Genomic DNA, 16494 nt, shown 5'->3' on the forward strand with positions numbered 1-16494 from the left:
TATTCAATTTTATTTTCAGTTCTAAAATCCACCCTGCAAAACTAATTCTCCATTACACATATAGAGTCAGACAAAATATTCCTACTTTGGTAAAGCTAAATTTTTTTTTTTCAAAAGCTTCAATTCATTCTGGGATTTAGCCTTTACTGGTAAGTTCTTTTTAAAAATTTCCTTTTATAAATTTAATAAACATCAAAAGCCATAAACATTTCTTTATACAAAGAGTTGTGTATATGTATAATACAGTATACATAAAGTTTCATGATTTTATTTTTTTTTAAAGAACGTTACATTTAGTGAGTGTGTTAGTTTCAAAATTGACCTATTTTGTCTGTGTACCTCCTTTTGAACTTGCTTTCTTTTGATTATTTTTTAATGTTTTGTTGATTCTCTTTTCTTCCTTTACTTCTCCTTTGGGCATCCCTTCTCCTTTGTTAGTGGTGTTGTCACTTTAAGGTATAGTTCTGTTTTTTCTCCTGATTTCCATTTGATCTCTTCTCTCTAAAATAAAGCCCTCACATCTGTAGGCAAGAAAAAAAATTAACTGAAACGTTGCTCATATCTGAAAATTTATGTCTTCATATAACTTTGGGAGCCTCAATGTTTTGTTATTGATACTCTTGACGTCGGGCACGCTAGTAAACAGTTTCTAAACAGAACCACAAACCTGTTTCATTAAGACATCAACAGCATCTTCACAAAATATTTTTGATAGGTACATTGGGAAAAATTGTCAAATATTTATAATCCCATTAAATCATTCTTGATTGTTTTGGAATTTTGAGATATTCCATTCCTTATACATTTGATAAAACTTCTAGGTAAATATGGGTAAAAGTAGAGTAATTTGATAGGTTTTCATATGCTAATGAAATCTGTGGTTGATAGATATGTTGGAATGCTTACTTTTTCCACTTCATACATTAGAAGCATGAAATTAACTTAAGGTATAAGAAACTTGCCTTTCAATAAAATTTGTCCAGGTTTTGATTTACTTATCAGAAGAAGAACATAAGATACTGCTTCTTTTCTCTTTCTCTTATTTTATTTTAATCAGCTGACACCTCTGTGGTGTGGTGGTGGTCTCTGGGGAAAAAAAAAACAACTTATTACAAACCTATGTAAAATTCTATTTGCCATTCTAAATTCTTTGTAATTTAACTTCCACTGTTTATTCAGTTTTCTCATACCTTATTCTCCAAGACATTTGTAGATCCAGTAGCACTACCTTCTTGCCTGTTCCATGTACAAAAACACTCATTTCTCCATTTTAGGCCTTTTTTCCTTATGCCGGGAACACTTCTCTGCTCTATTGACCACCCTGGCTTCCTTTAAGTTCCAGTTAAAATCCCATATTTATAGAAATGCTTTCCTAATCTCTCCAAGTCTTTTAAGTATAGTGCCATCCTTCTATCAATTATTTTTTACTTATATTGTATATGTCTTTGTTCATACATCTTTAGTGGAAATATAATTAAGATGTAAAGTATTTTTGTTATTGGGTATAAATATATTTAACAGTTGCATATATTACCTTTAAAAAAAAGTTTCACAGAATTCTAAATTAAAGCTTAAATCTGCACTGGTACTTTTGGGTCACGTTCTCTATACTTTTCTGCCACTAGCACACTGGAGCTGCAATATCACAAAAAAATACACCAGAACAACCGATTGGTATTGAGAATCAATTCATTAAAAACTTGCCAGATAAAAGAGTAGTAACATAAGTAGAAGACGAGTTTAAATCAGGAAATAGCTGTTACTGCAGTAAGAAGCAGTATAAGGTAAAGTTTGTTTCTTCAGAAACTTGACATGATGGTAGGAGAGAACAAACATTTATTAAGCCAACTACTGTGAAATGCTTTACTAGTATTTTCTCTTTTGATCCTCACAACAACCCTGAAAAGTAGGTACTGTTTTTACTTTAGTCAATTTTTTTCCCCATCTCAATTTTCCATTTGAGAGAATTGTAGAAAACATACAGGTTCTCCACCAGCCAGCACCACACCATCCATATGTGGAACCATCAGCTACAGCAAATGGTAAAATTGTGGATGCTGTGCAGAAGTTGGCTTTCCAGGAATGTGTCCCTGTGGATAATGAGATTGACACATGCTTTGCCAGAGCTAGCTCATGGGGGGCTCTGAAGGAAAGTGTGGGAGAGGGAAGGGATTGGACTGAAGCCAAACCGAAGGTCTACCTTCATAGCCTCATTGTTGTGTGCCTCTGGAACCTGGACAGTAAATCAGCATCAGGCCAGGAAACGATGGCTTCCATTTGAATTGTCTTAGGAAGAGTCTGAAGATCACCTGGCTAGACACTGAGCTCCTTTACTGAACTAAACTGCCAGGCATTCAACTCTCCTGCAGAGAGCACAGCTCTGTGGGCCTGGCCATGTTGTTTGAATGCCAAATGTACGTTTGCCAAAAAGACTCTTTTATGGGGAACTCACACAGGGCAAATGTTCACAAGGTGGTCAGAGAAAGCGATACAAAGACACCCTCAAGGTCTCTGAAGAACTTTAGAATCAGTTATATGACCTGGGAGACACTGGCATAGGACCACCAGCATGGCGTGCCCTCATCAGAGAAGGGGCTGTGCTCTAGAGAAAAGCAGAAGCACTTGTATCCAGCCTGTGACAGAGCACTTGAATTGATCTGGTCAGCTACAGTCGGAAACACTATGCCTCGACTGTAACACTGTGATGCCATTGGTCCTCTTTGAGGAGGAAGGACAACCATCTGCCATGTCACATGTTAAGTGACTTGCTCAGGACCACATAGAAAATAGGGATCTGAGGCTGGATTTGAATTCAAATCTTCCCGATTCCAAGCACAGTGCATCTGTCTACTGTACCACCTATCTGTGAGCGTGTGTCTTGAACATATCTGATGCCTTAAGAAGATTACAGGGTATAGAGTATGCAAATGAGAACAGGCACATGCCTTTTAACATTGGGAATCATTTGTATAGGGATATTGAATGGGGATTGGTGATTTGGAAAAAAATTTGACAACTGCAAGAACAGATTGTGCTTAGAATGGTCAGAATTGGATGCATAGTGACTGTACAAACATGAAAATTCTTGTGTCTAATGATAGTTCCATGTTGTTTCAGAAACAAAGTTAGAAAGATTCAAACGTGCTTGTTATTACAAAAGAATATATTGACTATTTCAACCCTGAAGGAAACCCTGTTTCCTTTAAGAAACCCACCCCTGAAAGCTTGTCAAGCACTAAATAGAAGTCATTGTAATATCTTATTTGATCACTGAGTTTATAGTCCATTAAAAAGTCAGATCATTTTCAACTCAATTTTTGTGTTTTACCTCAAACTTTATTCTCTTCCTTTTCTTCTCAATTTTATGTCATCAGTTGTTGGAAGAGGACTTTGTATTACATTTATTCTATTTTCAGGTTTTTTTTTTTGATTGGGGGGGGTTTAAGATTTCCTTTTAGATACCTTTGACAAAAGACTGAATTTAGTGTTTTATTCCTTTTCCCTAATTTAATTTAATACTTTTCTTTGCCTTTGGTTGAATGAGCTCTTTCCTAAAGGTAAAAGAACTTCTATCAATCCATTTGTTTTTTCAAAGAGGTTGTTCTTAAGTTTTCATTGTGGTGATTCACTCAAAACTAAAGAATGAATAATATAATCACAACTTACATTGTAACCATAGTCCAAAACTTTTGGTCTTTGCTCTCTAACAAGCAGTTCCAAACTACTGTGTATAATGTCCAAAAGTTCTAAAAGTTCATATGTAAGTTCTGTTTTCCTAATGAAATACACTATGAATGACAATTAGCTATGTAGGTTAACCCACAACATCTTGTTGAATATGTAATCAGTTGAAATACTATATATTTACAGTGAAAAGGTGTACAAAACAATTTTTCTTATGGTCCTACTTGATCAGGTCCTGAGTGGTATGTTGGACAGAGAAAAACTTTGATTTTCAAAATCAAAGAATTGATCTGAGGCAAGCTGGGAGAAGGTTTTGATAGAGATCAGTTTAGCTTAGAGGTCCCTCCAAGCTAAACCCTTTGAGCAGGCCCTCCAGTTAAAAGTTACGGCACATCCCTGAGACCCTCCCTCTGCCAGGGTCTAGCACATATCCTGTCAGAAATCCCAGTCATGTCTGAGGCTAAATTTTCCCTATATGGCTGCTGCCCTTCTTTGGGTCAGTCCTCCATGGCTCTCTGCCTTGTAGTGTCTGTCTCCTTGCCCCTCTCCCCCCATGTCACAGGATTTCTCTCTCAATTCCACTAGGCTTCCCAACCCTACTTCTCCTTACTGCTAACTCAGGATTTGGCCTGCCAGCTAAGGACATGCCCCAACCTTATGGATGTGCTCCCTTTCTCTTAGGTAATTGTGAGTTCCACAGAGGAACTTGTGTTTCATATGCTCTCCCAAGCTCTTTCATATTTGCCGTTCCTGTGTTTAATGGTACCTCTTCATTCTGTCGGTGACCTCTTCCCTAAATAAATCTGCCTTTTGCCAAAGAGAATGTCCATTGTGAATTCTTCACATGACTGAACCCCAACTTTTGGTGCCTACCAGCATCATTGGTCTACATCAACCACACCACTAGTGATTAAATGAATGAAATGAAGTTAATTTTTAATCTGTACTCTTTAATGCTGTTGCTTGACAGAAGTCATCTGTGACTACTTAATGCAGCAGGGATGGATGATGTAGAGCATAAAAGAGAAAAGAGAAAATTAACTTGAAATCACAGGGCAAAGGTTGGAGAAATGTTGGGAATGTATTCAAAAGATATATTAGAAGAGATTTTCTGAAATCAAATTTATGAAGCTGAAATTTGTAAAATATAAAGGGGAGTGACGAGTAAATTTTCTGAAGACAAGGAGATAATGATTACTTTACCCCTCCTAGCCAAGCGGAACATGAAACCAGTTTCTGGGGTCTAAATGTCGGGAGGGAAGGGGAAAGAAGGTGAGAAAGAGTCCCTGTGCAGCCTTGTGTCTAGGGGATGTTTGTGATTTGTATGTTTGATTTCAGAGGCTTTCTGGAGTTTAATATGGATTCTTAAATATAAAAATATGAATGTATGTATCAAGATAGGCTTACTGAGGATTAAAGAATTAAATTTTTTCTTGACTTTATCTGATTATTTTAATTTTTTTTTTCTCTTTCTATATCTGTAGTTCCTTCAGAAACAGGTAACTTATTTCTTTTAGCAGTCCTGTTTTGTTACTGCATTTTGCTCTCATAATGCTTGTTTCTCACTCTATTGTGTAATGGAAATTAATATATTTGGCTTGTGTATTATGGCACTATAAAAATCTGCATGCAAATTTCCACTGTCCTGTTGAGAATACTTTATGCTGATTGATTTCCTTGCTTATTCAGTTATGTAACAAAATAATACATAGTGCCGCACCGCACAAGTACTCTTGTATTTACAAATTGTCTGGATGACAGTACTGAATGAGCTATCTATATATGACTTAGTTAGCTTCTATTTACTACCCCCTCCCTTCCCATTCCCCAAATAGGTGAGGTAATATGTTTAATGTTAACATTCTATGGTTGAAATACTAGGATCTTTACCTGGGCATTTATTGCCAGGTTGTGCAATAGTTCTACAAATAAAGCTTTTTTTTCCAAAGTCCAACAAATAGTTTCGTCTTGCTTCAGTTTTATGCCTTTATGTATTGTTTTTTCCTAAAGCTCATTTTTCTAAAAGCTCATCTTTAAAGTGGAATTTTAATCCAAATACTTAATGATAGGAAAACTAATTCTTTTACCTTGTACTTATGCGTATTTATTGAATTTTTTCCTTGTATTATTGTCTGTTTCTTGAATGTACAAATGAACTTAGTATATAATTGTTGACACTTGAATAATTATTTTAACAAGATAGTATCATAAGTCTTCAAATTAATGATAAAAAGGAAAGATAAAACTAAATAAAATAAGTTAGTAAGATATGTCCCTTATTAGAAATCAGTAATGGTCTGCCAAATCACTATACGGGTTAAACATTGTCGCTAAGTGGATATTAGATATTTAGATGATTTTTCATGTTGGCTCCTTTGGAAAGTCTCCCTTTAATTTTTTTTCCATTTAGAATTATGTCCTTGTAAGAAATTTAAAGCTATTTTTCTTTTACATGTCAAACATGGGATTTGAAGTCAACTTGTGTTCTCAATCCTTTCTAAAACATTGGAGTTACTTTATAGAATTCAGGGTACCCTTATTTGTGTATAAGGGAATACTTGAAATTTATTTTTTTTTTCAGTTGATACTTGAAATTCTTCCCATGACATTGTTTTTTGATATTTAATCTACAATGTCTTAATTTTCTGTCATTTGCAATTTTAAAAAACTGGTATAAATAGCACATTAATGTGAATTTGAAGATACAAATTGATCTAATTGCTAAACTTAGTTTATTTTATTTTTATTACTATTAATTATTTTAGATTTATTCTAATTAATTAGAAGAACTAAATCTTTTAGTTTGGCTAGATGGAGAAATTTTTTTTGTTTTACTTTTCTTTTTTATTTGAAAATTTGAGTAGAAATTTAAATTCCTTTTGAGAAGAAGATTGTACAATTCACATTCTAAAAGCACACAAGATGAATTCCATTATTTAAAGGATATTTGAAAAGAGTATTAATGGTTAATTTAACAAAAACTAGCAGCTTTCAGTAAATATCTATTATGTGAAATATACTACTATGTTAGACACTAGAAACTTTGAATCTGCATATTTTGTGTGAGGTCTTCTTGATTTGTAGTTGAAAAGCACAGTAGAAACCATAGAGTCCAATCTTCTTACACACAAACAACCAGAAGCATAAGGTCAAAAGACTTAGTTGGAGTCACCATAGCTTGTTTTAGGTCAGATCTGGACCCAGAGCCCTTTGTCTTCAGCTTCAACCTGCTGTTCCTTGGGACTAGGTAACTCCTACACTTCCGTGCTTGTTGATCTTATGAACCCAGTTCTCAAAGGCATATAGACAACTAATAGTTCTAAGGTGGCAGTCTTGATTGACTAAACTACAGGTTTTTACCTGATCCATATTCCTTCTTTATTAGAAACTGCCCCTTGAATTCTTTGAGGTACTGGAGTTTGTACTTTAGGGAGGGATTGAGAGAGAAAAGCTTCTAGCATTGTAGGGGATTATCATCTTCACAACTCCATGCAGCTTTTTGTTATTCTGATTAGAGTTAGAGAGAGAGAGTGGCTATAGATGCTGTGCTCTATCATTTCCATTTTTTTTGGCCAGTTCTTGATGTACAGCTGCTATGGAATGAATGGCTTTTTCCCAGGAGGTCCCTGCAAGAGGGGGTGTTTAGGTTTGATTATGAGATCCTTCTATGATGTGTGCTGGAGATGAGAGCTGACGGTCTCCACTAGAGGGCTGTATTGTGATTGAGTTACAAATTCTAGGCTCCCTAATAATTAGGGGTAGAAATAGTTATCTAGCCCATTCCTTCATTTATAGATGACACATGCAAAAAAGATTTGCCTAAGGAAGCAAAAGTGGTAGATTTGAACCCCTGAGTCTAATACCTGCATGCTTATTGTTTGTTTAGTTTCTGCTTTCTAGCTAGGAAAAGGTTTCTTTAAAGAACTAATCACTCAGACTTGGCTGTCCTCTTGTTCCCATAACTGTTCTTGCTGGGTAATAGGAGAACAAGGTATTGACAGACTTCCAGTGATTAGCGAAGGAAAGATACCCAGTAGATTGAGAACAATTGACTCTCATGTGTTTAAAGTGACTCCGGACTCATTACTAATTTTGTAGTTACATAATAACTAACAGAGACTAGTTAGTCCAACCTATACAACAGAAGAGTCTCCATTATAATATAGCCAACATGTTATTCAGCCTTTGTTTACTCCCTGGGAGTGAGAGAGTAGTTCTTTTTTCTTATTGGAATTTATGATTGTTGCAGTGGCATTTCTCACACAGAGTAGTTTTGTGGGCACCTGGGTTTTGTTCTGTTCTGTATTTAAAATTTTTTATTTGACCCACTGACCATACCTGTTCCTAGGATATAGAGCTTTTGGAACTGGAGAATAGCGTATTTTTGGCTATAGATAATATCAGTGTATACCTAATGGGTTTGTGAAGCAAAAGATTCCTTTGTAGTAGGTGGTATCTTTTTGTCACTTCAGAAAATCAAAAAACATTCATTTTAATGTTAACTGTAGTAGCAAAAACAAAACAAAACAAAAAAACCCACATGTCCTCAAATTGTATTAATTTGAAATTATCTCTTAAAAGCTATCTGCAGTGATGTACAATTTTCAATGTACATATTAAAAGTGAAGAATATTAAAACATTTTCATTGAATATAAAGTTGACTTTCAGACTTTATAACACTGTACTTGTTCAATTGTCTTGTAATATAGGAATATTTTGTGTACTTAATTGCCTGATTTAGTAAGCTTTCCATTAAAATCTTTTGCAGATGCTTTTACTGATTCAGCTATCAGTGCTAAAGTAAATGGCGAACACAAAGAGAAGGACCTTGAACCATGGGATGGAGGTGAAACTGCTACCACTGAAGAGTTTGAGGCTTTAGAGACTGATGTTGTAAGTAATATTTGCACTTCAGTTCATTGAATGTTTACTAATTTAAGATTATTTAAGAAATAAGGTCATTTGTGGCTCTTTTCAACAATGAGATGATTCAGGACAATTCTAATAGGCTTGTGATGGAGAGAGAGTCATCTGTAACCAGAGAGAGGACTTTTTAATCCAGATTAATTGATGAAGATCAATACAGTATGCTTAGCCTGGGTTATATCTATTTCACTATCTGAAGGAAAGTAAAGAGATTTAGGTAGAGTATATGAACTTTCCTATGAATGTCTATTTCATTTATGACAATAATAATTTGCATTTCAAAAGCTAAACATTTCTGATGAGGGGAAATGGCACATTACTCTTGGTCTAAGAATTTTTACACATCTTCTGTGTCTGATCTTTGTTAATGCTGTGGTTAAAACATTGATCACATAATGGTCACCCCTTTTTGTGGGGGCTGGAGGGTACCATATTCTTAGTTATACTGATTGTCAATTGATACTTTTGCAGCTTGGTTTTGTAGCATATTCAGGTGTTATAGAGACCTGCCATAGCTTTTACCGGGTCATCTCCATGCAATATCAGAGGTATAGGAGGAATATGCTGGAAGAGAAGGGCCTGATCACTACATCTTTGAGGACATGGTTTTTGAGAGTTGCTATAACTAAAAACATTCCATCTATAGTAGCTAGTCTCTTTCTAGTTGGTTCAGTGTTTGGATGGCAGACATTTACACTAGTGTTCTAATCTTGTTCTACTTCAAAGACTCTAGAAGTCTTTGACCATCGTCACCTCTGTATAACACTTATTGGACTTGGAGTTCAGCTTTTGACCTCCTGTTTTTTATCTTTTATGTGATCTTAGTCTGTCAGCAACCATGTGCTTAGTAAAGGTAAACCAAAGCTATTTAGAATCATTTGTTATCTTACATATCAGATTTTTGGAGTATAAAGATACCAAAGTGTCAGAAATTATTGTCCTAATAAAAATTGGTAGCCTTACTAAAACATCTAGCCAATAAGAAGGAAGCATCCTAAATTATCTTGAAGTGATACTTTGGGGTAGGGGACAAGTTATGGTTTCTCAGCTATCAGTGCAAAAGTCAATGTTGAACACAAAGAGGAGGACCTTGTGCATTGCTGCTAGTATTCAAAAGACTAATCTAGAAGAGTATCGCCAATATCCGTCTCATTTAAGTGATTCAATTAAAGACATTTATTAAACTCTATAAAATACAAGTGACCTGGTTAGGTCCTGTTGATAAAAAGATCTGGCAGTAAGAAATAGTCCCTGCCTTGAGGCAGTTTGATTAGGAAGGTGTCATCAGATCTGTGCTTTAGGAAGATCTGTTTGACAATTTAGGTGGAGGGTAGACCAGAGTGGAGCAAGACTTAAGAAGGGAGACCCATCAGTAGGTTACTGCAATAATAGCTGTGACTGGGGCCTATACCATGATAGTGGCAGTGTGTTGGAGCAGAGGAGTATAGGTACAGAATGTTGTGAACATAAAAATTGATAGGCCTTGGAAACAGATTCATATGGGAGACATAGATTGAGAAGTTGAAGATGACGCCTGAAACATAAATGGGAGATGGTGGTGGGTCCTTCCACAATAGTTTGGAAGTTAGGAAGAGAGAAGGGTTTTGGGGGGAAATAAGTTCATTTTGGGACAGTTAAGTGTCTGAGGCAGCTAGGTGGCTGATTTTTTTTTCTTTTTCTTTTTTTCCCCACGAGGCTATTGGGGTTCAGTAACTTACCCAAGGTCACAAAGCTAGGAAGTGTAAGTGTCTGAAGCTTGATTTGAACTCAGGTCCTCCTGACTTCAGGGCTGGTGCTCTTTTAATTTATTTATTTTGGCCTGAAACATCTAGTTTAAGATGCCCAAAAGCATTTGAAGATATGAGACACGATTATGGTCAGGAGAGAGTTTAAGACTGAACTAATAGGACTGAGAATCATCTGCATAGAGGTGATAATTGAATTTATGCCAACTGATGAGATTGAATGAAATGGCATAGGGAAAAGAGGGTTCAATCCTTAAGGAAAAACCACTGTTGGTGGGTACAAGTTAGAAGAAGGGTCCAGCAAAAGAAACGGAGAAGTAGTGGTCAGAGAGTTAGGAGGGAAAACAAGAAGTGAGCTGGGGAAGGAAGAAGCAGAGGGCAGCCAGTGTAGGAGGAGCTGACTTGGGGAGGAACTGCAGGTAGCATGTCCTGGAAGGAAGGGCTTGGCAATGCAGTGCCCAGGAGGGGTAGAGGGACAGTGAACTCATGAAAACTACAGGAAATGAGAAGATTTGTGTGATGTGGTGCTTTACAGATCGGGATTTGGAATTCTATTTCCTTTTTTGAGTTGTCTAATGTCCTTAGTTCTAAGTAACAGTCAGTTTGTTGAATGGTACATGTATGCCACTGCGTATAGGACAAGGTATTAAGACCCCACGGATAAGATTTGTCAAATTACTGGAGGCAAAAGCAAACATCATATTGCATAAGATGTGGCATGTATTTTCACCTTGAGAAGGTTTTTCTCAGCAACCATTGGTTGTCTTTCTCTGGTGAGGGTAACACTGTAAGAAATTGCATGTCCTGATCTTTCCACAGATAGGGAAACAACTAGTTATCTCTTTTGCTAGCTGAACTATTAAGGAAATTATGTCTTTGAGAATACTTAGAAGCATTATGATGATCATCTTATTAAATTTATTGAATATTTCTGAAGTGAATCCTTTGTTAGAAAGCAAACATTTGATGTTCTGGGGATACAATACAGTTCTGTTATATGCAACAAGAAACAATTGATAAGAGAAAAGGCACTAGAATTAAATTAAAAGGTGTCGGGGTAAGCTTTTTAGAGAAGGTAAGATTTTAGCTGAGACTTGAAGGAAGGCAGGGAAGCCAGGAGAGAGAGATGAGCAAGGAGAGCATTCCAGATATGAGCAAGAGCCAGAAAAAATACCTGAAGCCAAGAGATAGAGGGTCTTGTTTGTGGAGCAGTCAGGAGGCCAAAATGTTGGAAGTAAGGTGTGAGAAGACTGGAGGGCTAGGAAGGGATAGCTTATGAATGGGTTGGAATCAAAGCAAGGTTTTATATTTGATCCCGAAGGTGATAGGAGGCTAATGGAATTTATGGAGAAGGAGAGCTGACCCACCATTAAGCCTTTATACTAGTCGAGGGGTGAGGTGAGGGGACCTGTACTGTAGGGTGGCCATGTCAGAGAAGAGAAAGGGAGTGTATTGCAGATGAAGTGTGAAAGTGATAGGCATTGGATATGGAGGCTAAAAGATAGTGGGGAACCCGGGAAGATACTTGGGTTGTGAGCTATGGAATTGGGAGGTTGGGGATGCCCTCTATAGTAATAGGAAAGTTTGGGAAGGGGAAGAGTGGAGGGAGGGGAAATAATGAAATATAATTTGGATTGTATAAAATATCTGTCAGAGATTTATGATGGAGAGAGTCATTACAAGGAGGACTATGGAAACAATGTGAATCACAACATAGTAGCTGCTTGCTTGCTTTTTTTCTTTTTTTTTCCCTTTTTTGATCTGATTTTTGTGCAGCATGATAAATGTGGAAATAACTCTAGAAGAATTGCAGATGTGTAACCTAGGTTGGATTACTTACTGTCTAGGGAGGCATGTGGTGGGGAGGAAGGTAGTTAAAAATTAAAACAGAGTTTTGCAAGGGTGAATGTTGAGAATAAAAAGTTATTATAAAAAAACCAAAATGACTTGGACACCTAGTTTGAGGTGTCTGCAAGGAACTTGGAGACATGAAATTGGTGATCAGCAAGAGGTGGGGGTAGCTTACTTAGATAGACCTGAAAGTCATCAGCATAGAGATGGCCCTGAAAATCCAGGAAGCGGAAGAGGAAGATAGTGGGGGATAGAGAAGAGGGCTCCCATCAGAGGAGGTAATGTACAGGGAAGAGCGAGCAAAGGAGACTAAGGAGTGGTCTGGAGGAAGGACAGGACAGAGGGATGTCCTGAAAACCTAGAGAAGAGAGAGGATCCAGAAGAGGAGGGTGCAAGAAAAGTTTTGGAGCCACTGTTTCCCTTAAAATCCAGCAGATTTCTATTAGAACCTGATGCCTTCTTCAGAATGCTTTAAGCATTGTGGTTACTGAAAATTATTTTGTGGAGCCCAACAGGATTATTGAGGATGACCCTAGTAGAATTTAGTTAAGCAATTTAAAATTTTGGGATTGGAAAGAGAAAAAAAACTTTACAGATAGTGTCATCAAAACACTTCATTTTACTTATGGGGAAATTTCAACCTAGAGAACCAAAATCACATGTTCTTGGTGAATAGCAAAACTGGCTTTGAAAGTATTTTCAACTAATTCTGGTGAGATTGTCACCATTTCCCCCCTCAACTGATGAAAGATAGTTTTGATCTTTCTGTCCTTACCCTACAACTTTTAACCCTTGGGAAGAATCATGACTTTGGTACTTGAACATCCCCTGTCAGTGTGCATGGACCAGACTACCGAGGTTTGAAGAAGTACCTCAGATTACTAAGTAAAAGGTTTTGTGTTCCAGTCTCAACTCTTACTGTATCACTCAATAAAAGCGTTTTAGCCTATCTTTTTTTGTCTTTAAAAAAATTTATATCACATTTTTCTAAGAACCATCCTTTATATTAAATCACAAAAAGAAGAAAAATGTGGGCAAAACTAACTCACATCTCAACATTCATTAGAGTGTAAAATGATTCTTTATAGTTATTGTCCATCTTTGGTTCATCTAACTATTTTAAAGTTACTTTTGTATAGTCTCTGTATTTTTTTTTTTTTTTTTTTTAGTCTGTATTTTTAATATTGATTAAAGATTGAGAACACAGTAGGAAATTCTGAAGAGCAAAAAAACTGTTACTTAAAAAAAAAACAACAAGCTTTATTTTCTTCTAGTCTAATGGATGGGATCCCAATGATATGTTTCGATATAATGAAGAAAATTATGGTGTAGTTTCCACCTATGATAGCAGTTTGTCATCATATACGTGAGTTTCAAAAGTTTTCCTTCCTTTTATTTCATTACTTGAGACTTTTTCCCCCACTTCAAATTTAGAAAAATGGGGGGGGGGTTGAGGGATTATCCTACAAGGTTTTCAAAGTTTAAAGAATAATTTTATTCTAGCCTAAATGCAGATTTCTGTGATCAGAGAAGGAAATGCATTTATAGGCAATTTTTTTGTCCCTCTTGGGAGGCAAAATTGAAATAAATTTATGTTGATTTGCCAAAACCTAATTGACTGTTTCAAGGCTAGAGATTTAAGTGGGAGATTGCTCAATTCAAGCAGTACTTTTAGATGTTAAACTACTCCAAGGATTTAAATTTGAATAAGTTAAGGGGGGAAAAGCACCTTCACATATCCTGCTTATTATTTTTTTTTTTTAAATGTTTCTTTGCTTTTTTTCTTTTTTTTTTTCTTTCATGTTTAGGGTGCCATTAGAAAGAGATAACTCAGAAGAATTTTTAAAACGGGAAGCACGTGCAAATCAGTTAGCTGAAGAAATTGAATCAAGTGCTCAATACAAAGCTCGGGTAGCCCTTGAAAATGATGATAGAAGTGAAGAAGAAAAATATACTGCTGTTCAGAGAAATGCCAGTGAACGTGAGGGGCACAGTATCAACACCAGGTATTTAATGGAAAACATAGCCCTGTCATTTGAATATTTTCTGCAAGATCTCTGGGAAGGAGCATATAACTTTAATATGACTTATCCAAAGTTAATTGCTTGTGAACATTTATATGATTTGAACTAAGCCTTTTTTAAATTCATAAAGATGATAGTCTGTTTTACTAAGATTTCTTCCAGCTTTTAATTTTGTGATTCTGAAGAGGAACCAAAAAAGTGATCTTATCATGCCATACTGCACATAATAGAGTAATGTCATCTTTACTTTTCCCCAGTGATTCTTATAAATTAATGAAGTTTGGTAAATGTTAATGCTGCTTTGATTAAAATTATTAATTCATTTTATAAACCTTTGAAAATACTTTTACTATAGGAATTCTTGTTTTGTTTTGTTATTTATGCTTTCAGAATATCACCTTTCATACAAATTGTGTTTCATATAAACTTTCACCTTTCCTAGATTTTATGTGATAGTCAGTGAATCACTCTTCCCTTTCAGAGAAAGCAAGTACATTCCACCTGGACAAAGAACCCGAGATGTCATGACTTGGGGAAGTGGTAGACAAAATTCACCAAGGATGGGCCAGCCTGCATCCGGTCCCACCCCGTCCAGATCTGGATCTCATACTTCAGAGTTTAACCTGAATTCTGCAGCAGACCAAAGAGTCGTTAATGGAGGCAAGTGTTTTGGCTCAGTCTATGAAGTTAATTTTTATTTGAAGCAGTTTGCTTTAAATTCTTTTAAAAATTCAAATCTTAAATATGTGCTTATATAAAATTCATTGGTTTTAACAGTGTAGTTTATACAATTTGAGATTTTATTTTATGAATCTTGAATTGATAAAAAGTCACTGTAGAACCCATTTGCAAGTGCATTTATGAGCTATTTGCTACAGTATTTATTGTCTGTAAGATATTTTATTGATATGTAATTCATGACTTAATAGTCTAGACTTAAAGAAATTGGAAAAATTAAACAATCTTAATTTTAAAAATGGATGTATAATATTTCAGTATAATGTGTCATGGAAACATTTTCAAAGTGATACAAATATTTGTCGTAAATGGATTGTATATTGGGTCTTAATAAATAATGAGTGAGCTGTTGGATTAATAGCACCACTGGAAAAAAATGGCTTCAGTTTAAGGAATAGAAATGAAAGGAGAAAAGGCACAGAGTAAAGAGAAAAACACAAGTAATATTGGATTTCTGGCATCCATATTTGCCATTAAGTTTCTTTCTCCAGAATTCCTTTCCAGCTAAACACTCTTGAGTATATTTTAAAGGGTAAGATAATTTCTGCAGTTTGCTTTTAACTACTTCAGGAACTGCTTTTGTTTTGAGCAGAATATTGACATTTTTGGTCAAATTTCTTTGCTCATTGAGTAGAGAATTAGTGGTGAAGTAGCATCATGTTCAAAATTTTCCAAATAAAAAGTTAAAAAGTGCCCTGATGTTCAGGATACTCAAGTGTGGGGAAAACCATCTGGGGAGGAGACTTGAAAAGTTACTAAAGTCAAGGTAAGTCTGATGTCATTTAAAATTAGAAACTGTACTGACCTGTTGTTACACATAATCCAACACCACCAGCACATCTGTATTTGGTTATTGAATATTTTGTAGCTGCATTTTATTTCAGATAAATTTTCTTGTGGTATTTGCCCTGTGTTTACATACCTTATTTAGATAACATCTCTTTCCCTTTCATTTTGAGAGGGCAGCTCGTACTGGTCTTTCCTCTCTTTTTAAAAAGGCTAATGAATGTTAAGCCAGTTGCCATTGTAACCATTGTGGAATACCACAGAAGTTGAAGATTTAGTCTGCTCCCCATCCTTTGGCGTTGTAGAGGTTGATTCAGCATCAGCAGGGGGATAGTAGAATTTGAGATGGCGAGGAGCTGGATTGTTTAACTGTGTCTTAAGGGGGAGCAGATGCCCCTTGCCTTCATTATGGTGTTCCATTGGAAAAGTAAGAGCTGATGTAGTCCATTCCTTTTCTCCCCGAGTTTTGTGTTGTTTTTTATTGTGCGAAGTCCTCTGGTATGTTCTGTACTTGTCTTGACAAGGCGGGTACTGAGAAACCTTTCTAGGAACCAGGCTTTCTTCCTCACGTTGGATGAGTAGATCTGAATTAACCGTTGGGAATGTGGATTGGTTTCAACAGACTCATTTAAAGGAACTTGTGAACTTTTATTAGTTGTTTTAACTATGCCAAAAACCTCATAACTGTCCTCAAAGGGTTCAACGTAAAAACAAATCATTTTTGTCATTTTCCTTTTTT

At 35.9% G+C, this 16494-nt stretch overlaps 1 protein-coding gene across 9 annotated transcripts in view; it reads left to right on the forward strand.

The window, feature by feature from the left end:
• Positions 1–16494, forward strand: part of ATXN2 (ataxin 2) — a 91350-nt gene that overhangs the window by 35046 nt on the left and 39810 nt on the right. For all 9 annotated transcript variants that reach the window (XM_074297344.1, XM_074297362.1, XM_074297361.1 and 6 more), the window contains exons 6-9: positions 8454–8578; positions 13482–13573; positions 14016–14213; positions 14713–14891. In XM_074297344.1, the coding sequence (XP_074153445.1) occupies positions 8454–8578; positions 13482–13573; positions 14016–14213; positions 14713–14891 (594 nt within the window). The remainder of the gene's footprint in view (positions 1–8453; positions 8579–13481; positions 13574–14015; positions 14214–14712; positions 14892–16494) is intronic.

This window comes from Sminthopsis crassicaudata, chromosome 1, assembly GCF_048593235.1.
Source record: "Sminthopsis crassicaudata isolate SCR6 chromosome 1, ASM4859323v1, whole genome shotgun sequence".
NCBI lineage: Eukaryota > Metazoa > Chordata > Mammalia > Dasyuromorphia > Dasyuridae > Sminthopsis > Sminthopsis crassicaudata.